General features: G+C 39.2%; 1 protein-coding gene across 1 annotated transcript in view; it reads right to left on the bottom strand.

Moving 5' to 3' along the window:
- Positions 1-11393: 11393 nt before the first annotated feature.
- Positions 11394-22320, bottom strand: part of LOC149843143 (CMP-sialic acid transporter 5-like) — a 78684-nt gene continuing 67757 nt past the window's right edge. Inside the window, exons 11-16 of the mRNA XM_089999617.1 lie at positions 19276-19383; positions 18895-19028; positions 18741-18817; positions 17570-17618; positions 17404-17468; positions 11394-11852 (exon numbers count right to left, since the gene is read on the bottom strand). Coding sequence (XP_089855743.1) covers positions 17418-17468; positions 17570-17618; positions 18741-18817; positions 18895-19028; positions 19276-19383 — 419 coding nt within the window. The 3' untranslated portion in view covers positions 11394-11852; positions 17404-17417. The remainder of the gene's footprint in view (positions 11853-17403; positions 17469-17569; positions 17619-18740; positions 18818-18894; positions 19029-19275; positions 19384-22320) is intronic.

Genomic DNA, 22320 nt, shown 5'->3' with positions numbered 1-22320 from the left:
CCTCAAGGTGATACTGATGGTTGGATAAATCTGATATCCAACAACTCCTGCAACTAATCCTTGAGTTCTTTGAGCTCAGCAGGTCCCATCCTATATGTAGGAATAGAAATTGGTGTTGTATCTATAGTTAGATCTATCTGGAATTCGACTTCCCTATCCGGTAGAAGTCCTGGAAGTTCTTCGGGAAAAACATCCATGAATTTTTGTACAATCTCTACCTCTGTGACTGAAAGTTTATCGTCAACTTCAGTCTTCATATAAGCCAAGTATCCTATACAACCCTTCTGTAAATACCGGTTGGCTTAAAGACATGAGATGATTGTCGGTTTTGCAAGTTTTCTAAGACCCTTTTAGGTAAAAGTAGGAGTTTCAGGGTGTTAAAAACTGGCGCTTTTTCTTCAACAATCAATCATCGCATGATGGTTAGATAACCAATTCATGCCCAAGATAACGTTCACTCTCTTAAAGTCCAATATTAGGAGGTCTACCTAGTCGAACTTTTAGCAATGGTATTTTTAAAACATTATTTTTATCGTTGAAATCGTTTAGAAAAATTGCCAACCAAGTAATAATACCGATCTTCCACGAAAGTGGTGAGTTCGGATCGATCCACAGGGAATGGGATATACTCAATTAAAACTAAAATTTGTACTTTATTGATATTGAGCTTGTTCAATTACAAAGAATATTACAATGAAAAGTAAATTGAATAAGAACGAAAAAAAAACTATACAGTGACTTAAGCCCACAAATGAAAGGGCATTTTTGTCATTTCACTGATGGGACAATCGACCACTGGGATGATATGCTCTTAACTTGCAACTTAATATCACCTGCACGACACGAAAACAAAGTTAGTAAAACTATTTAAAGAAATTAAAATGACTGCCTCTAGATTAATTCTATAATTTAACTATTAACCTAATTTATTCGTAAAATGAGAAATTACCAAAGCTAATGTCTTAAACTAATTATCCTAACACTATAATTAACTCTGGACTAATATTAGAAATCTAATAAAATACTTGAAAGCGAAATTAAAAAACTACGTAAAATGGCAAATGACTATTTTGCCCCCACGCTACGTGAAACCCTAATTTTTGATAGGTGGTCGGAAAATGAATCGTAGATGGCCTAAAAGAAGTTCGATTGGAGTGATTTCTGTTGCATTGAATTCTTGACAGAATCAGAAATTCAGCAAAGCTTTCAGATCTAGAATATCACTTCGGGAGCTCCGGATATAGGCATCATAAATTCAGACAAAAATATAAAATATACCTATCTAGAAATATCAAAATCGCAAAGGGCAAAACTATGAGAAAATAAACCCTAAAATATTAATTATCAAACTAAAACATGTACATGATAGATATAAACCTAAGTAAACTGTTGTCCTATAGAAAATACTAATTTTAACAACGGATCCTATGCTCACAAATCGACAAACACAGCTAGATACACGATTCTAGCCAGTTTTGGCATAGGAGTCAAAAATCGTTGTGACGAAGATCTAAAACCTAAGAGAAAATGAATTTAACCTAACTACACTCTGTAAGAGACTAAATACTATCTAACTAATGCTTAAAACCATTCTGAAACATGAATCTAATCAGTAAATTAACAAACCTATCCTACTATGCAAGTATTAATATTACTAACTACAAGTAAACCTAATTAATGCTAACACAACAACTAAATTAATTTGTAAACCTAAATTATCAAATAAACCTAATCTAATACTAACATTAGACTACTGCTAAACAACCAATCATCCCTAATTAAGCAAAACTAAAATCGGGTATGGTGAAAGTACCTATGCGCAATGCTACAACATGATTTATACTAATGCGCAATTAAAACTACATTAATACAACCTAATTAACTCCCTACTCAGCAATTAAAATACTATAGAATTACTGCTAAAGACATATAATAGCAGTCCATGTGTTTCTTATAAATTGCCTAAATCGGTTAGAATAATTCTAAACGATGTTTATGCAAAATGACTAATATAACCTCCGCATGTACTTCTAATTAAAACATAGTCAATAACACTAATTAATCCTATCTTACCTTACTAATTAAAAGATTAAACAATCACAAACTACAACTAGAACAGGAAATGCTACGTAAATCCTACTTGCGCAAAATGATAAGCAACTACTATGGAATTAAGTCTAATTAATGCTAACACTTATGTTAAACCAATTCGTAAGCCCAATTTATCAAATCAACCTAATATAATACTAAAATAATGCACAAATTAGCAGACACACTACTATTATTCTCCTGCTAAAAATATAAACCACGTATCAGTTAGCCATCTATGTCAGTCTTTGCAAAACGCCCAAATCGGGTAGAGGATTCTACCCGATTTTAGGTGTTTGAATAAACCTAAAAATGAAAAAATGAAAATTAAGCACAAGAGCAACATATCTATAGACTTGAAATTGATCTCTACGCATTCAGACAACAGCTCATTATGCATAATAACTGAATTACTAATTAACACAAAACACTTCAGCCGACTAGATTAAATCTAGCCGGTTTCAACGTTAGAGGGGAATTCGATTCAAGTGAAATCAAAATTGCAGCAAAAAAAACAAAAACAATAGTAAACAAGACACCTAGACTCAATCTACGTGCTGGTTCAAGCACAACCACTATGCCATGGCTGACAGAAGAAGAAAAAAATGCAGAAAAAGAAAACAAAAGCAATTCGGGTTTTACGCTAAAAGAGGGAGATGCGAAGAAGACTTACTGTTGGTCGGTCAGTAGTCCGACGATTGAGAGGGTAGGAGGAGAGGTGAAATTTGCCTCAGAAGTGCGCCTACACATCCCTCGGTGGTGTTGGGCTTTTCTCTTTGCTGCTAAGTGCTGGAAGACGCCGGATGGAGATACCTCGAAGAGTGGCGTGTTGGACGGTGGTGTAGAGAGCCGGAGAGGAAGAACCGGATGGCTATGGAGGGGTAGACAGCACCCCTTCCATAGCTGGTGCACTCCACGTTGAGCTTCAACCTGCAAAAACAACATAAACCTTCAGCTGCAGCAAGGGGAGAAGAATGATAGATGTGAACAAGGGAAATGGAAGCTCAACAACGGCAGCTCCAATGGAGTTTGCGATTTTCAGCAAATCCAAAGGAGGAGGAAGAAGATGGGCATAGGGGCGGATGAGAGAGGAGAGAGAGGAATGAGAATCGGGCAGGGATGGCACATTCTCCAAGGCAAAGACCAGTTTTAGGGTTTTGAACCATGCTTTTATAGAGAATTCACCTTTTTCTGGAAATTCCAGAAAAAGAATTAAAATAGACTTAATTGTTGGGCGCCTTGTTTTGAGGGTTTTTTTAGCAAAACTTTCCAAAATCGTGAATGGGGATGGATTGGGTTGGATCCAGTGTATTTTGCATTGATCCATGGCTCAGATTGGCCATTTAGATCCAATTTTGACCCGGTTTGCCCCGAGGTCAGACCTGATGCACTGTAAATGCGATATCTCTCTTGTTTTAAGTCTGATTCGAACGAAATTTGAACCGTAGCTCAATCATTTCTAAATGCATCTAAGTGTGGATTATAAACCTATAAATGATGTTTTTATGCATGAATATTGTGTTATCTTTACGAGTAATTCATGCATCATCACTACCGACAATAGACGTTCTTCGACTTGTATCATACATCCTTGGATGACTTCATGAACATACACTAAGTTTCCTACTAGTGTCTCTACTTGATATTTTATTTTTAGATATACAGGTGAAACTTGTAATAGTGCAGCAAAAGTAGGGGTGATGAAAATATGTGTAGCACCCGAATCAAAGAAAACATGTGCACTAACACCAGAAATTTGAGTGTACCTTACCCTACATCTAGGCTAGCCAAGGCTTCCCACAGAGTCGTTGCATAAACTCAACTTGGAGCAACTAGTTTTTCCCTGGGTTTTGCTCTTTCTCCCTGCACTGGCTGGGGACATTTTCTTTCAATGTGTCCCATTTGACCGCAATTGTAGCATTTGATATTATTCATCGCAACAACCTTCATGCTGAAAGCCGTAAGTCCTACAACTGTTGTTGCCCTTGGAAGGTGGTCCTCGGTATCGAGGTTTCTTAGCTTATGGTTGTTCAGGCTTCTTCTCCTGTTGCTTATTGTTGTTTTCTACATTGCTTCCCTCTTGTGGCTTCGAAGATCTATCGTTGTCTTGCCTCTTCTTGCAAAACCTCTAAGACAACGAACTAGTTTGTTCATGTTGTACTTGCTTGGGTTTCTCCTGCACCTTCAGTTTTGCTGTTTGAATATCCCAAAACTCATAACGAGATGCCATCTTCACCAACTGATTGAACCTCCAAATTTATAGAGGTCTCACCACCCTCAAAATTTCAGGCTTTAGTCTGCGCTCGTATAGCTTGCATTTTTGCTTTTCAGTAGATACTAAAGCCTTTATAAATCTGGATAGTGAATTGAATTTGGTGGTGTAGGCTGCTACACTCATGTTTCCCTGTTTCAGCTTTCTAAACTCTTATTCTTTCTCTATCCTCTCGATCCTGGGGAAGAATTGTATATAGAACTTGTTCCTGAAGGTGATCTAGGGAACAAACTCTCCACTTCCCATAACATCTTTGATGGATTGCCACCAGTACTCGGCATCCGCAATTAAGTTAGATGTTGTGACCCATGCTTTTTGGTTCTCTGGGCATTGTATCACATCCAGTGTTTTCTCTTCTTGCATCATCCATTTCTCTACTGCTACTCCTCCAGGAGTTCCGTTGAACGTGGGTACTCTCATATTCTTGAACTTCTCAGCCCAAGAACTGCTTTCTGACGCTACTTGGTTTTGGCTTTGATGCAGTGAATTTTGTAACAACTCATACAAAATTCTTTCTGTGGTATAGCCGGGAGGCACACCACTACCATTCATGCCGAGGTGAAATTGGTGAAGCACCTCCACCTTCTGCTCCCATGCTTCTTGGAGGTAGGTTGCCTGATGCCTGTAGAGACACAGGACCAACAGGGCTTGCAACACTTCTCCTTACAGAACCCTCATTCACATGCCTCACTTGCGAAGGGCCTACTTGTCTCTTGCATACTTGGGAACCTCTTGACTGGTACAATGTTCCCTGATGAGTCCTTATACTGCAACATGAGTAGAGTGATTACTGAAAGTTTACATTTGCTTACTCATTAACATTCTTGCGAGTTTGCACATTTGTCATAAGAAACTTGAACTTACTATTTATTAATAAAAACATGTTTACAACTTTTCACAGGTTCTTTCGTAATACAACTTGTTACTTACTACGAACACTAGTCCACCATAGCCCTTTATTACATGACTTAAACAAAACATCATAAAAACTAAGATGTAGGGGTACTAGGGGTGTAAATAGGGTCTTTTTCTTTCTTAGAGTCTGAAGGAATCCTAACTGGTGTTGGCACAGACATGATATTAAAAGCATGTAGGTACGCATGCCTATTCATATGCCCCCTGCCTCTCCTCAGTAAGGCCATTCCTCGAAGTGGTTGTACAGATTCTCTTATTTGTTTATCTTCTATGACATTAGTGTCCCTGCCTTGTTGTACCATCGACCTTTAAACACCCTCATGACAGGATGTACCAGGTTGCTCCTGACTTCTTCCGCTACTGGTAAGTGTAGCATTGCTCAGCCCTACCCTATTTTGGTCGAAGTGAGGCCTGCCGCAGCCCAAACAACATGTTGTAGCTCCCTTACCATCTCGATTTGCCAATGAACCTCTCATGATGTGCCTATATGGAGGACATCCTCGTGACCCTGGCAATTCTCCAATGGGTGGTTGGGGTGGTGCTATCCCTTCCTCTCGTTCATTGTGCTCCTGATTGTTGATTGTGACTAAAATTGGGGTTGGAGAAAGAATGGGAGGTATCATACTCCCCATTGCCCTAGTGACATCCAGTATGATCATCACTAAGAGTGAAAGGACTACGACCATCTGATCTGTCGGGATTACTTCGAGATGCTTTTGCCTTCCTGAGCTCCTATTGCCTCTACGGTTGCTTACATTGCCACTATCGTTGTTAGCGTTCATTCCTGCTAACAAGAGGCACACATAAGTTCAGGACCTACGTGGACCTTCCTATAACTCTTTTGCAACATAATCATTTGGATGGTTGTAATTATCGTTCTTTTAGGACCTTCAAATTATTTCAAATCTAAACAAATTTTTTTTTTCAAAATCTCGCTTTTCATATTGAAACCTGGCTTTGATACCACTTGTAACGACCTGATCCGGGGCCTCTCGAGCCCGGGTTCGTGAATGTTAGTTCCCAGAGGGAAAAAACTCAAAAACAACTCAAAAACAACTCAAAACCATGCTAGATTTTTTTTTCATTTAATAATTGAAGGGCCATACATCCAGTTACAATATCATAACCATCCAAAGACAAAAGCAGAATAAAAAGTAAAGGTGAACCATACTTCTGATGTGGCAGAGTCGCAGTCTGAAACTAGGTCCTATGAGTGACAACAGTTCCTGAACCTACAATTGTAACCAAAAGAAGGGGGTGAGTCTACAACCTAATAAGATTCTATTTACAAATTGACATGACCGTTACAACTGTAGTGACCTTTAAGCTCCTAATCTTAGTTTAGTTTGCTTCTTATGCACATATGTTATTTATGAGTTTTACCCTCTTTTTATCGTCCCTCTAATATCATTCCCAAACACATCTACTCTAATCGGCTACTCCAGACATAGCCTTCTCAGGTGTAGCAACCCAAGTAGACAACTCAGAGTCTACGATGTTGGCCAGATATATGAACCACTCACAACAACGTAGTCCAAACCGGCCCAGACTACAAACACGGGTGCTGCAGCTGCACGCTAGTTGCAAGCCGAAAGTGAAGAAGCTCAATCGGTAGCTATCCAAAGAGCTAGGGTGGCTATACTTGCCCCCAAGGTGTCTCAAGGAGCTATACCTGCCCCCAAGATGTCTCAAGGAGCTATATCTGCCCCCATGGTGTCTCAAAGAGCTATACCTGCTCCCAACGTTTTATGGTTCATGCTACATCCTACATGTGTCTAGTGGGCAATGTTTTAACCCCTAAGGGTCACGTAGGAACGTCTGAGATATTCTCAAATTATTCACGAGGTACACACCTCAACATTGCCCCAGACCATGCCTCCTAGTAGAGCTACCCATCATATTATGTGTGGTCATCCTATACATAACTTTCTCTCATTATTCACATCTTAAAGCCAGTGCGTTATACAATCATCAATGCATATCCACTAACTACTTTTTAACACATGTTCATATGTCTAAACTGTTAAGGATGGCAACTCACTACATATTAGCTTACGACACTTACAATGTCCCTCCCAAGGCATAAGCGTGACATTCTCTAAAGTAATACCTACCATAAGACTCTGAAACTCTACCCTCAATTTTCTCGTAACACATTAATCTCATACATATAATCATGTCATGCCACATTTATTTCATAACTCAAAAAATATGCATGATCAGGTTTAAGCATCACACTTGAATTTTATAGATTCTTAAGCATGCAAAACAGTGTCTATTCATAATAAACAAAACTAGCATACTTGAAGTACTTGAAATCATATTGAAGAATGCCTAAACTAACTAGCATGTATTTTAATCAACTAAGGAGAAATTTACAAATGTTCACTTACCTGGAATACTTAATTCCACTTTCTAAAATATATCCTTAGCCTTACGCAAGTTTTGAACTGAAATCAATGAATACCTTGTATTATTATTTACAGTCTCATCTTAAAATAACCAAAATACCCTTAGACTAAAATATCCAAACTCTGACTTCATTCTTTAAGAGTTTGTCCTCACATCCCCTACTAATGAAATTTACTCATGCAGTAAAATCCAAAGATTCAAGAATCACATGAATCTGACTTCGGAGCATTATGCATTGTTTACTATATAGGTATACCAAGAGCAAAATGGTTTTTTGGCTCTTTCAACCAATCATAACGACTTCTATATTGTCTCTACACCACTTTTTTACACCATGTCAACTTCGTACTAAATTCTGAATCTAAATCCATACTGTTTTCAAAATGGATCATTTAGGTTTTTAACCAAAATTTTAATTGGATCTTGGATCCGGTATGCCTGATCCAAACCTGTTTGTGATGGTTTAGCATATGCATGGTGTCTATGCTGGACATTCATAGATTTTTAGACTAAACTCCACTAAGTCTACTTATTTTCGGATATTCTTGGGTGTTCGTGATCTTACTTGAGTTTTGGGTCCAAACTAAGATCCAAACCTGGATCCAATTTGTAATGGAAAAATCGAGGTCTTCGCTATCTCGATTTTCCACCACATCCCATCAATCACGCATACACCTATATTTATATATTTCATAAGTTTGATTTGTCTCAGTCTAGACCGAGTCGGTCTGACTCATATTAGGCCCGACTTGATCTGGACTGAGTCGACCAATGAAACGTCACAGGCTTGACTCGATCTACCAACAGACCGAGTCGGTCTATCAAAATGCTATTGACTCGGTTTGGTCTGTCCAGACTGAGCCGGTCTGTCAAACTTCGCAGACCCGACTCAGTCATCTCGACTAAGCCGCTTGTCCATAATACGTAGACCCGGCTCGGTCGTCCCGACTAAACCTGTCTATTGAAAGTATACAGATCCCGACTCGGTCTGGATAGACCGAGTCGATCTGTCACCCGATGCAAACTTGGCTCATCCTAGGCAAGTCAGTTTGTAATATATATATTTTTCTATGTTTGGCTTGGTCTGGATACACCCTGACCGAGTACACCCGGTCTGCCTTGACCGGACTCAATTTGGGTCATGTCCAGACCGATGACCGACTCGGCCTGCAGAAAATACAGACTGAGTCTGTCATCTCTGTGTGCAACAGTTCCGACAACTCCTACTATTACCAGACTGTTGCAGCTTCCTGCAAGCGGGGCGACATCGCTGTCGATCACCGGTGGCTGCTGACCCAATGGCGATAGCAGGGGACCCCCCCTCCCTGCTACCCCTATTTTTTTTTCTCTGTCTGCAAACGAGGGAAGTGGCCAGACCTCCTCGCGGCAGGCGGTCCGTCCCTCCCCGATGGGTGGCAATAGCAGAGGGAAAATCCCTCTGCTACCCCCTCATCTTACAAGAGACAAGGACAGGGTTCTCCCAGTCCCTGCATCTCTGCGATTTGCCTGCAACCTTCGTTCTGAACAAAAAATGAGAGAGAAAGAGAAACTTACCTGGTGGCCAACGGCTGCGACACCTCCTCTTCTCCTTCTCTCTGCTTCTCTCCCACTCTCTGGGTAGCCGAATGAGGAAGGAAAGGAGCCCCTCCATGGCTTTTATAGTCAGGGGTGGGGCGTCGGTTACTCCCCCTCCATGTTTGCTTCTTAATGGGGGAGTCGTTTCCCCCTTCTCCCTCTCCCACGTTCTATTTTTGTGGGAAAGGGAGGAGGCGACGGTTCCCCCTCTTCCCGTAACCACCCCACGCTGTGGGTGACATTACAGGATGTCACCGACAACCAGAGAGGTTGCCGACAGTATGAGAGAGAGGTTGCCTCCGTCTGTCTCAACTCCTCCCTGTTGACACTGCAACCATCATGGTCGCCAGTGTCGGCCCTTTCTCTCTATTTTTTCTACTATGAGCAAAGAGGGAGGGAGGGAGGGAGGGGTTACCCGGCCTCACGCTCTCACCCTCCTCCCTCTCTCTCACTTCTCTTTCTCTTTGTGAAATGGAGAGGAGAAAAAGCTCATAGGTTTATATAACCCATGAGAACGTGGGTTCTTTCCCCTCCCCACTTCTCTCATTAACAGTGGGGTCTCCCTCACTCTTCCCACTTCTACGTACGTGGGGAGAGGGATAGACTTCCCACAAATGAGGAAACCGTTTCTCATTTATGGGAGACGGTTTCCTCCCTTTTTTTAATTTCAGGTTTGCCCCTGGTCCGGACCTAGCCGAGCCAGGTGGGCTTGATCCCACCTAGCTTGGCCAGGTAGTTTTACAAATACTTTATCAAGAAACAAATGTACTCTCGAAGTGTGCACAAGGGTTCTGCCTTCTTGACTAGGGGCATCATGATTTGTCATCTGACATGGGCTGACCACAGTCCCACACCCATGAGAGGCATCCCTTGCCACGAGGTTGAAGCTGGGTGTACTCCCTAGTGGGCAGGGGGACCTAAAGGGTTTTGTCAAAGTGCAGTCTGTGAAAGAGAGAGGGGGTGTCCCCCCCCACCCCCCACCCCCCACCCCCCACCCCCCCCAAAAAAAACTCTTCTCTTCCATAAGTTCTGGATGACATCATACTTGGGTGCCAATCACAAAACAAAAGGCCTCAAATTCCATGGAATGGGCATTCAACTTCACAACCGGAACTTTTTTTACGACAGAAAACTCAGGTTAGGCAGCCCCCTACCAGTTATACAATCATACCATTGGGATTCAAACTTGCAACGCCCCAACACAGGCTGACGTGTACTAACTGCTCCTGCCAGACAAGCGGAGCACCCGTTGGTCACAACAATTGTTAAGAGAATATACTCACTAATTAAGAAAATACCGTTGGTCACAACAAGACAGTTAAGAGAATATACTCACTAATTAAGAAAATACATTCACATGAACACTTCCAAATCATCAAATCTTTTTTAGGGGGGATCCATAAAAAGGAAATTTTAACCTATTTTCCAAAAACATATTCCTGTTTCCCAAAAACAACTCAGATAGATAACTAAGGACCCAAGTCTTATTAGCTCATGTGAACGGCAGTCATCCATGTAGAGAAAAAATACGATGACGTTGGTGGAAGTAAAGAACAATAAAAAAAAAAGCATCGAATTTAAAAGGATTAAATTTTGTCATCCAAACCTCTGAAGTCTATTCTTTGTTATGAAAAATTAATTTTCATAAGAATGTCAAAACTGAGGGCAATGAACCTCTCTGTTTGCATGGCAGTTTGTGCACAAGCCTTATTTTTTCACGTCACAGCAAACTTGAGAAAATGAGGCTGTGAGAGAATGTGAATCAGTGATTCATTCTCATGAGAAACTTGCAAAGTGCCAACCAAACATTACCTAAGGTCATAAAAATTTTTCATTTTACCCAAATTTTCATCCAACTCTCCAAACTAAACTCATCCAAAAATCAATTTACCGAATATTTCATCTGATGACCGGGTGCATAGCTGGTGGGTGCTCGGCAGCAAGATGTTCATTCCCGATGGTAGGAGAAGCAGGGTTGGACTTGAGCCGTGCAACTTAAAGAGAAAGAACAAGGAGCTGCTGGGCCGAAACTGGCAAAGGCCCAAAAGAGCCCGTCCTAGAGAAGGGGGAGAAGGGACAGCCCTGTGCAAGTGTGGGAAACCAGTATTGTGTGTGTGCGAGAGAGAGGGTATTTTGTGAAGAAAACCATTCATTCTATTAATAAATATTTTGTAAAGGAAATATCAATCGGGTGTCTTCAGTAATTGCCATGTTCAATCTTTCAATCTTACATTTGATAAAAAGATTATCGACTATATACTCTGCATGGATACTGCAGTTGAAAAACTGAAAAAAGAGGAGGCATTTTCATACAAGATATAAGCACCTCCAGATCATCCGCTCGGTAATAATGGCAGGAGAGAGATTCTCCATCTGAGTTAACCTTTCACAACAATCCCGGTTCCCCCTCAAAATTAGCACCCATCTTTTCACCCTTCTTCAATTCATAGGATGCTGACCACAGGGTTAAGTTTGCTAACGGCCATGAAAAGAGAAAAAATCAGCATATTATATTATTTCAGCGATCTGTAAAAACTCTGTATTGTAAGCCTCTGCATCCAAAAGAATCTTTCCAGCAAATTATGATTTCCTGTTACAAGCACATAAATAGTCATGGTCAAAAGTGAAGCTTGGTCCAAAAAAAATGCAAAAAAATAGAAATGAAAATACCTTCATTATATGGAAATACAAATAATGAAAAATGAAAATCTACAGTGCACATAGCATTTTTTTTAGTGATACACCAGCATGATCATCAATCCAACCTAGAGATCTGAAAAGTTTACACTGAGACAGCACAAGGTGGCTCTCAAAGAACTCAAGGCTCGTTTGGCATGAACACTCTCAAGCATGTTATCAACTAGTTCAAGGGTATCAAATGGGTCTCAAAAGAAAGAATTATGACATAAAAGTATAAAACTATGGTGATAATTGTTATTTTTCAAAACAAATAAGCGAGTCAACAGATTGATTTGTAACTTCAGTGACAGTACCAGGTTTAACTCAAAACAACTTAGTGTATATCATGCAGAAACCAATTACTAATCTAGTTTCCAACTATAAACCTGATTGGACCATTGGCTTGACTGAAGCAATCAGGATCTTCTTCTTGGGTTCACGTTGAATGGATTCATCCAGTTGGTTTGGATCATCCAAGACATGAGTCCCATCCAGCCATTGAAGTTGTTTTTTGATGCTTGCAGACTTGTGCAATTCACACATCGAGATAGCTTCCGTTCATGACTGATGGAGGATTGGTCTCAACCTTTTTTCTAGTGATTCCAGAATTTAGTTATCTAAACAGGGGTGACATCTTGAGCATAGCAATGTACCTAATTTTCATAGGTTGTTATAAAGCCATCTTTTATTTATTTCTCATTTAAACATATAAAATTGGCAAAACTGGAAAACTTTCAGCAAAAGTACTACATAAAAAATCATGAAATTATTACTTTTTTGCAAATCAGATGGTGAGGGGTGGAAAAATGGTCTGAACAACCAGAGCTTCCCCTTGTTCAAACTTCTTTTGTAATATCGCGTATTTTTCACACTTAGTCATTTTGAGATTTTTTTTTTTTGGAAATTTGGCTAAGTATAGAAGAAAAATCGATTTTAGGCCGATGCTTTTGAGTCTGGGCATGGCCCAGGTTTCATTGTCAAGGCCTAAACGAGCCACTTAAAACGTGAGAAAGAGTTTTATTTTCAACTTTTAAATTCAAGCGAAATTTGAATTATTTTCTGACGAAATTCAGAAGCGAAATTCGAGTTATATATCATTGGATGCATCTCAAAATTCTGAGGGTAACTATATTTTACTTTTCCATATTCGGGTTACGGTTGGCTCAAAAATAGCGTTTTTTCGAAAAAGGAGCAGTTTGTCGATTCGAATCCGGATTTGGATCGAACTGGATCCAATGGATTTGATCCAAATTAATATGGATCTGAACTCTATCCAAGAACCATGTTAATCTGGATTTGATCCAACCCTAGACCCATTTGGATTTTTGAAGATGGATTTGAATTTTGGATCCGGATCCAAATCCAAATCTATGCCCAACGAAATTCTAACTTTAAATTCATTAGATACCTTTAAATTGAAGTTAATTAATGTTAAAAAGTCTCCCAAGTTAATATGGAAACATTTGAAAGCTTCTGGATAATTATTTATTATTTAATAATTAATAATTAATTAATTATTTGATTAATTTTATTTAATTCTGAAATTTTATTTTGGTGTTTATTTAGGACTCCTAGTAGAGTCCTTAAACACACATACAAGAGCTAAGAAGGTTTTAGAAAATCTATTTAAAATGAAACTTTGAAAAGTCGACACTTAAGAATTTTAAAATTTTCGAAATTTTAGTGGGTGAGTCCCATATGAGGCTGCACTCTCTTCTCCCGCCCATCTAGAAGGGGTTGGAGAAAGGGGGGGTGTCACCCCCTACTCCCCTATATAAACATAAAAAAAAAAGACAAAGAAAGAGAGAAAAAGAGGAAAAGGAAGAAGAAGGGTCTTTCTTCTTCAATCATCCGACGTTTCAACAATCAAATTCATATTCTTTTTCGATCTACACGTATGGTACGGGTTTCCTTTCTTGAATCAAGTGAGAAATTGAATATATATTGGATTTTCATGCAATATTTTGGTGAAAATCCATGAAAAAAGAGTAAATATGGATGTTTACTATAAAATACATGGAGGAGGATTCATGGATCCTCTTTCATGGATATGTTTTTTATTATTTTCATTTTATTTCAAAGATAAAATTCTGTACATGTCTAAACAGAATTTATTTCATGATAAAATAGCCTATTAAGTGTTTGTTCTATGCTAGCCTTGATTTCCATTGATATTCCATCAAATAAGCCTTTGGATGTATGTTGTTGTGTGAGGAAAAGATACCGGTTATGCGTGCATATCATATTAAGAAGCATGTATAAGTATGTTGATTATTTTGTGATTCTAAGCACTCATGAAGAGAGAGATGATTTGGCTATGCCTGCTTAAGAACAAAATTCATGAGCATATGCATACTTGAAATATGAAACTGTACATGCATGCATAACTGAATGAAAGTATGCATATTCATGCACACGTGAGATGTGAAAACTTTGTATGAATGCAGCCTAAATTTGAATATGCATATGTATGCATCATCGAACCTAAATATGTGTGCTTTTGCATGTTAAAAAAAAATAAATTTTCTGTCCTTGTGCATGCCTGGATGGCGGTCCAGACGAGTGGGACTCGGTTGGGAGAAAGCTCAGTCCCTGCCATGCTCAGCCAGTCGGCTGGAGAAGGGGGCAAGTCTGGCAGCACTTGATAGGTGCTGACAGACTATACCAGGCCCAGCCGATTGGCTGGGCAGGTGTGTCTTTCAAAAAATATATATATAAATAAAAAGTTTTTTTTTAATGTTGGTGGGCTGGCTGTCAGACCAGCCGAACTCTATTCGGCTGGCCTGATTTGCCAAGCCCTGCCCGGCCCGGTTCGGCAGTGGTCTGGTCGGGCCAAACCAGACCTGGCCTGATGCTGCTGGGCAGCCTGGTAGCCCAGCCGAGTGACTCGGCAGGGCAGGCTGGGCCCTGTCAGGCCCAGTCCAGCAACTCGGCTGGACTGGTGCAGCCCAGACTGCATGATGTCTTTTAGAATTTTTTTTTTCAGATTTGGTACTTGACCAAATTCTTTTCAGTTCATGCACATCCCTTATGCATATACAAATATGGAACAAAATTTCAGTAGGCATGATAAATTCCATAATTTTTTTATTGGAATTAAACTTGGTTTTATGCATGTAAAGGAGTGATAATTTGCACATGTTTAGATGTGATGTGTTATCTGCAATCAAAGTATAATTGTAAAGCGCTTCATGTACATGTGCATACTTGAATTGATATGCTTTTGCATGAATGTTCACAGGTTTAATTTTTATGATTTATGAATGAAAGCATGCATTTGACATGAATATGTGAACTGAATGAAAGCATGCACTTAACATGAATATGTGAACTCATGTACATGCATATCTCTATATTGACATACATGATTGTGTATTGAAAGGCACGTGGAATGAATACATAATGACATGTGATTCACGATTTTTGCGTATAAATGCACCGATGGTCAAAATGGATCATCATGGGCCAGGTGAGCCTCGAGCATGTGTTGCTTTTTGTTTTAGTTGTTCTATGCATTGCAAAAATCAAATGTGATATTATTGTTCTAATTACACTGTTCTATATTGCTACGGGTTGTGGTCCCGTGAAAAGCTTCGCATGTTGATTTACGAGTTTGTGTTATTAATTCTGCATATTGAATTGCAAATTAAAAAAGATGAATTAATAATAGGATAAAAGAAATTAAAAGAACAGTGTAATCTGCGTTTTCTTGATGTTTATTCTATAGTATGAGAATTTTGGACATTACGGTTTTGGGAAAACCGTGAGGATACTAAAACTCAGTATGCGTTGTTGTGCTTTTGAACCCGATATTGAAGTTCTTCTTCTGGCCACGGTTTTAGGGAGAATCCACCACTTTACTTTGAGGTGGTGTGTAGACACAGTTGTTGTTTTGGTATAACAAGAAAATGGCATTATGGTTGTTAATTTTCAGTGTCCTGACATTAGTATTGATTTCTAATGTTCTGAAAGTTGTTTCGGTCGAGGGCTAAGTTTGGAACTCAATAATAAAATACAAATTGTGCGATAAACTATAACTGGGAACCTAACTTGACCTCAGAAACTTTTACCCGTTTGGAGTATCCGCGTACAACGGTAATGAAAAGAGGAACTTAAATTGTATGCATTTAATAGAGACATGCATATGAAAAGAACTCTAATAAAAGATAATAATTTATTCATACATGTGTATCGAAATCATGCATATTCCTGTTATGCATTAGATAATGCATATTTACTTAATCTCTCTTACTTGTAATGTATGAGTGAATGCATGATGTTTGTTCTTTAATGCATGTTAAATGTTTTATTGTTTAATTTGTGGTCCATGTTGTCTATTAAATTGTTTCATCATACTTAATAAGTGTTCCCTATTACATAAATAGTCAATTGAGTTATAAAATTGTCATAATTGCATCCCTCTAAAATATTGTATGAATCTTATTTATGTTCTTTTTACTTATTTGTTTCATTAGAGGGATTCGTACACAAAATTCTTTGGATTCTGACACTCCTACTTTTGTGTTTTTACAGTCTCAGAGGCCCAGTGAGGCGATTTACTTTTTAGGAGGTTACGAGGAAACCACATGACTGCTTAGCAGATTCTTTTGGATAGCGTGTCTCTTCTTTTTGTTTTATTTATATTTTATTTGCTTATGTCTCAGACTCTGTATCTTAATAAATAAAGTTTGTGCTTGGTTTTGATGATGGGTATAAGATCCCTTTTGGTGGTGGTTGTTTTTAAACTTTAAAAGTCTCAGGTTTCTGAAAATGTTTCTGCACTTGATTAAAAAAAATTGTCATTTTTTCATGGGTATGAGTTGGGATCATTACGTCTTTTGCTCAATATGAGCTTGAGCCCGAGCCAAGCTTACTCCTACGCAAGCTTGAGCCAAGCCCGCCTGACTCAATATGGACACAAGCAAAGCCTGGGCTGGCTCATTTGAAAATGAGAAGGGAAAAGAGAGGAATTTGAGCTTCAAATCTTGTTTTCTTCCAATGGATGATAAAGCAAAGAAACAAACACCCAACTTGTATTTAGACCATGTTTAGCAGCTGAGAACATACATTCATGAAAACTATGGGCCTTTAGGTTCTTTTCGGCAATAGTGAAATTTTATATTCTTGCAGAACATGAAAAGAATTTGGAGAATTTCTGAGGATTGAAAGCTTCGGCATAATCTTTAACTAGGATATTGATTCATGACCATAACTTCCACAGCCTCAATCAAAATTCAGAGCAAAGTAGGCCAAAAACAGGAAATCAACCTACTCTAATGTCAAGTTGTCAAACTCATGCGAGTTGCAGAATCCAAGTTTTCGAACACAAGATCTAGTCCAATAGCAAGAAAGAAATTTCTTACAGGGTACACCATAGTTTGCTAAAAATTACTTTTAAACCATTGAAAAGGACAAAAGAGCAAGCAGTAATAATGCAAAGAAGCTCACAACAGCAAGCATACCTTGCACACAGGAATCAGGTGGGAAGAAGTGGTTCCCTCTCATCAGATACAATGTGATGGGTAGTCTGCAACCAGCAACATAAAAAGATTAGCGTTGGCACAGAGACTTTAAGAACTAGGGATCTTCCAATTTCTTAAAATATATAATGATTGCAAAATTACATACTTCTTCATTGGCTCCAGCAGTCATATTTATGAAAGATGATTCCTTTGACCTGTAAATAGAGTATGTCATACTTTTGACAATCAAAGAAAGGAGCTAGCAGTAAAGCTTCAGAAATCAAAAGCTGAAAAGAGGACAAGATATGGGAATTTCCTGTAAGAGATACGAACCACTGCCAAATTGACAGATTGAGACCACAGATACATCCACCCACAACCAGAATAATTCATATGACTGAAGACTCTACCCAATAGTATTTTAGATTGGTTGGCAAAAATTTAACATCTAAATTGAACAGCAACATAATTAAAAGAAGTGAAACACAACTGGTTCCTGTAATACTCAAAAACAAACTTAATGTGAACCACATTCAAGGCTAGGCCTATGAGAACAAGTTGACTTGAGAGTCCCAGAGTTACCAGAAGCTTCTTAGATAGGTGGGAAGCTCGCTTCCCGGAAACTCACTTCGGAAGTGTGATACTGCTCGCTTCCGAAACTTGATGAGAACCTCGATTCCCCCACCCTTCTATTTTTTCACACGCTTCATCTATTCTTCTTATATGTTCTTTTACTCAACTTTTCATGTTTTTATGTGTTTTCTCTCACTCTTCTCACTTCCATTTTCTCTAAATTGGTAGTCATCATTTTTAGATTTTGTTAAAAATTTAATTTACACTAAAAAAATCATGAAATTTAATATTAGTCACTTTTATTTTAGTTTTTATTTGTGTTTCATTTTGCTTCTCATTCAATTCTTATATTTCTTTTTTTTTATTACTCAATTCCCGCTTCATATACATTTTAAAATGCATCGCTTCTCGCTTCCACTTCTCGTATCATTTCCTGCTTCCGCTTCCTAGTCTGGCAACCTTGCTTGAGACTCAAGTCACTTTAACCATGAGTAGGTAGACAGATCAATTTGTCCAGTCCTTTACCAATCTGTAAATACACTTGCAGGACAAGTTGCCAGTGGTTTCATCCAGGCCCTTGTGCTGAGCTACCACTATCAAAGTTGCTAAGTCCAAGAAAATCAGCAATAGCCCATATTGGTGGAATCCAGTGTATGTGGAGATGTGCCATCACCAATTTTCTTCAATGCCTTCAAGTTTTGGTTCATGTGATTTTTAAGATTCCAATCTCAGATTGTCCTCATTTTCATAAACTAAAAACTAACCTGTGATTGTTCTGAACATCCATTATTTCTATGGCCCCGTTTTGTTCTTCTTTGACCTTAGAAAGTGGGGAAAAGAACTGCAAAAACAAGAGAAACATTGGTATATGAAACATCACAGGAACACATTTATGACATAAAGAAACAACTAGCTTGCCTGATGCATTGATATGAAGACGATGGAGATTCCCAATATAAAGTTAATGGTCAGAGTATGACCAAATAATGCAGCAGATGCTATGCCAGTAAAAATTGTAGCAACAGTCGACGAATACTTCTTCAAAATGGTATCTGTGAATGGTCAAATATTAAATAACTGAGTACATCTCAAACACCAACATCTACACATATGGAGCACACACATGCACCACACGCTCAGGAGCCAAACAAAAGCAAACCTCATTTTGAATGCAATAGGAAAAAGACAACTAACTAGGTGCCATAAACCAAAATGATTTGACAATAAACACATTAAAAGACCATTAGAAAACTAAGACTGTAAACTAATAGAAAGGTATTAAAAACTAAATATCCTAACCTGCATATTTGAAAAAGAACGAGGACAAAATGCCCTGTGCCGCATTGTTGCAGATTAAGAACATGGTAGCTCGTGAGTGACCTTGTAGAATATTAAAGTTGTCTGGCCCTGTAAATATGATAAGGAAATAAACAGCATTATTATTATGCACTAGTATGGGAAAGGACAGAAGGATTGATTCTGCATTTGTAAACAAATCCATTTGCACATAGCTGAATGGATTATGGAGTGAACATACCACAGATGATAGGTGCAAAGAACTAGAGGTTAAATAAGCATCTAAATGATAGATTTAATCAAAACATACTACGCAAATCAAATCTGCTAAATTTATTACAGTATGCAGGCTGCAGCTGATTACATTCTCATGTGTGTGCATGAACACACACACGCATCAAACAACCAATCAACATGAATTTTCCTCCAATGGATTAAGTGTTTAACCTATGCTGAACGGAGAATGTAACATTAAACATCAGATTCACTGGTTAAAATTCCATCTCTTCTTTTGAGTAGCAAGATTCAAGAGTTATATGTTTCACCTTGGCATGAGCTAAAATCTAATATCAAAATGCAATCCAAGAAACAAACATACCTAAAGGGAATTTTATGCTGTGTAAACTATTTCTATGAATGTCAAGATATCTAGAAAGCTACTGTGATGTATAATAAAGAGATATAACCTATGCAAAACATAATATTTGCTTTATATATAGTTGCATGTTTACATTGCAATTTCACACCCATGCCCAAGCATTGCAATAATGTGTCATGTATGAAGAACCATACCTCATTGACAACAATAATGAAAGCATCCCACAACAGTGCAGCATTTTGCACATAAGCTATCTTCTTGTTCTTCTTCTACTACTACTACCACCACCGATAATAATAATAATTATTATTATAATATAAAAAATGACAATAATAATAATGTCTATGATGGTGAACTTCCTATACTTGAGAAATGAACTAAAACAGAATACACATAAATAAATAAAAATTAAAAAGTGAAATGTATTGTAATGTTGAAAAAATTAAAATAAATACACATAAGTGAATAAAAAATAATCAAGATTAAAAAAAGAAATAGATAAAGTTAAGGACATAGTGTTGACTATGTCCAACACATGTTTGACCATGCCCATCAAGTGTCGCAACGTGTCCAGTATCATGTCTGGTGTCATGTAGTGTTGGCACAAGATACACATGTAAGTGAAGTGTCCATGTGACAGAGTACAATAGGTTTAAAGGTAAATTGATCCATAACATTTTGTGATTACAGAAGTGCTTTAACTTTGGGCTAGAACTTTGTGTTCTATGATAAGTCAAATATTTCCAGATAGATTATAATTTTGTTCAAGAAATGATACAATCTGAAAAGACTGAAGTGAAGCTTATAAAATCAGAAAATCAAGTAGCAAATATTTCTACAAAAGGTATATCTGTGCTAGACAAGAATATTTGGAGACCGTGCACATGTTTCAAAACCATGTACAACTTGCGGGGGGAATGTTAAGCATTGTGCCATAAGGCACATTTTTTTCCTTTAGAATAGAGTTGTAGTATGCTTTTGTTTTAATGTAAAATTTATTCTTTATTTGTATAGCTATTGATGTAATCTAATTACAGCTCATGTACATTAAGGGTACGTTTGATGCGCTGTTCTCAGCGTGATTCGGACGAAAATTACGCTAAGAACGGCAATTTTCGACAAACGTTGGATGCGGTGGACGACGTTTTGCGCGTTCACCGCGTTCTTATAAGTATGTTATTTTCGTTCCACCCTCCCCCCTATTACAAAAATAACAGGAACAAAAATTTCTCGACGGGCGCGCCCACGAGCTCTTGGTTCCTATTGGATCCCGAGTTCTCCTTCGCCATCTATGCCTCCTCTTCCATCGCCCCACCACCACCGTCCATGATAGCCAGATGAGACGGAAGAGCTCCACCGGGCAAGTAAGAGGAGGAGGCCCCGCCGCCGCTTTTTCCTCACCCCTGGCGCGCCCCCGGTGGCGATGTTTCGTCGGAGGAGCCCGTGAGCTCCATCTCTAACACCACGCCGGAGGAGAACGCTTCCATCTCCCTCATGCTCCTCTCCCGCAACGGCCGCCCCCAGCCAAACTCCTCCATCGTCGCCTCCTCCTCCACGGCACCCAGCCGTCGTCAGAAATTCTAGTGCGGCACCTGCCGAAAGATCTTCCCTCTCGCGAAGCGACAATGGTCACCGCGATGCCAAAATTTGGATTTCCATCATGTTTTTGAAGCCCCCGACATGAGTTTCCCCAGAGTGACCCCCCCCCTCCCTTGCTCAGGCTACAACCAGCTTGCTGCTAGCAATTTTCTGTCGCCGACGATGGCCAATGTCGATGATGGCTGGCCGTTGACGGCTGCCATCGCTGATACTAGTGTAATCGGCTGCAACAAGGGGGTTAGCAGGGACAGGGGGTGAAACCCCATTTTTTCACAGCTTCCACTGTTGCAGCTGTCGGTGGTCGACCTTGGGTGCTGATGGCTAGCCGTCGCTGGCGGGCTGCATTCGGGACTGACTACCTGAGGTGGTCGTTGGCGATGGTGGCTGTTGTCACAGGGTTGGTTCACAAAAAAAAAATTGTTCCCTGCCTTGCAGCCCTCCATCACTGCAACCGGCGATGGCTGATCATTGTCAGCTATTGTGGTCGGCCAACGATGACTACAACCGAGGAAGGATGCTGAGAAGAGGGTGTAAACCCTCTGCAAAAAAAGAAAAAATTCCTCTCTTCATCGGCCGTCATCGAAAGGCGGCGACGTTGGCGACATTTAATGCCTACCGTTGGTGGCGGTGGTCGGACATAGCCACGAGGGTTTGAGAAACTGAACGGGTTCCACTGTAGATTGCTACAGTGCAATCCGAACTGGGGGCACATCGTCATCAAACAACGGACAATTGGAACATAGCATTTGAGTATGGTTCAAACAAACGTTGGACTTAGAACAGTTGTTACAGAACAAACAGAACCAATGCTCTGTTACGTTCTTTTTGTTCATTTCGTCCAACCTTGGACA

This window comes from Nuphar pumila, chromosome 3, assembly GCF_984573655.1.
Source record: "Nuphar pumila chromosome 3, dmNupPumi1.hap1.1, whole genome shotgun sequence".
In the NCBI taxonomy this organism is placed as follows: Eukaryota; Viridiplantae; Streptophyta; class Magnoliopsida; order Nymphaeales; family Nymphaeaceae; genus Nuphar; species Nuphar pumila.
The sequence above is the reverse complement of the archived record's forward strand: the minus strand, read 5'-3'. Positions and strand labels throughout refer to the sequence as shown.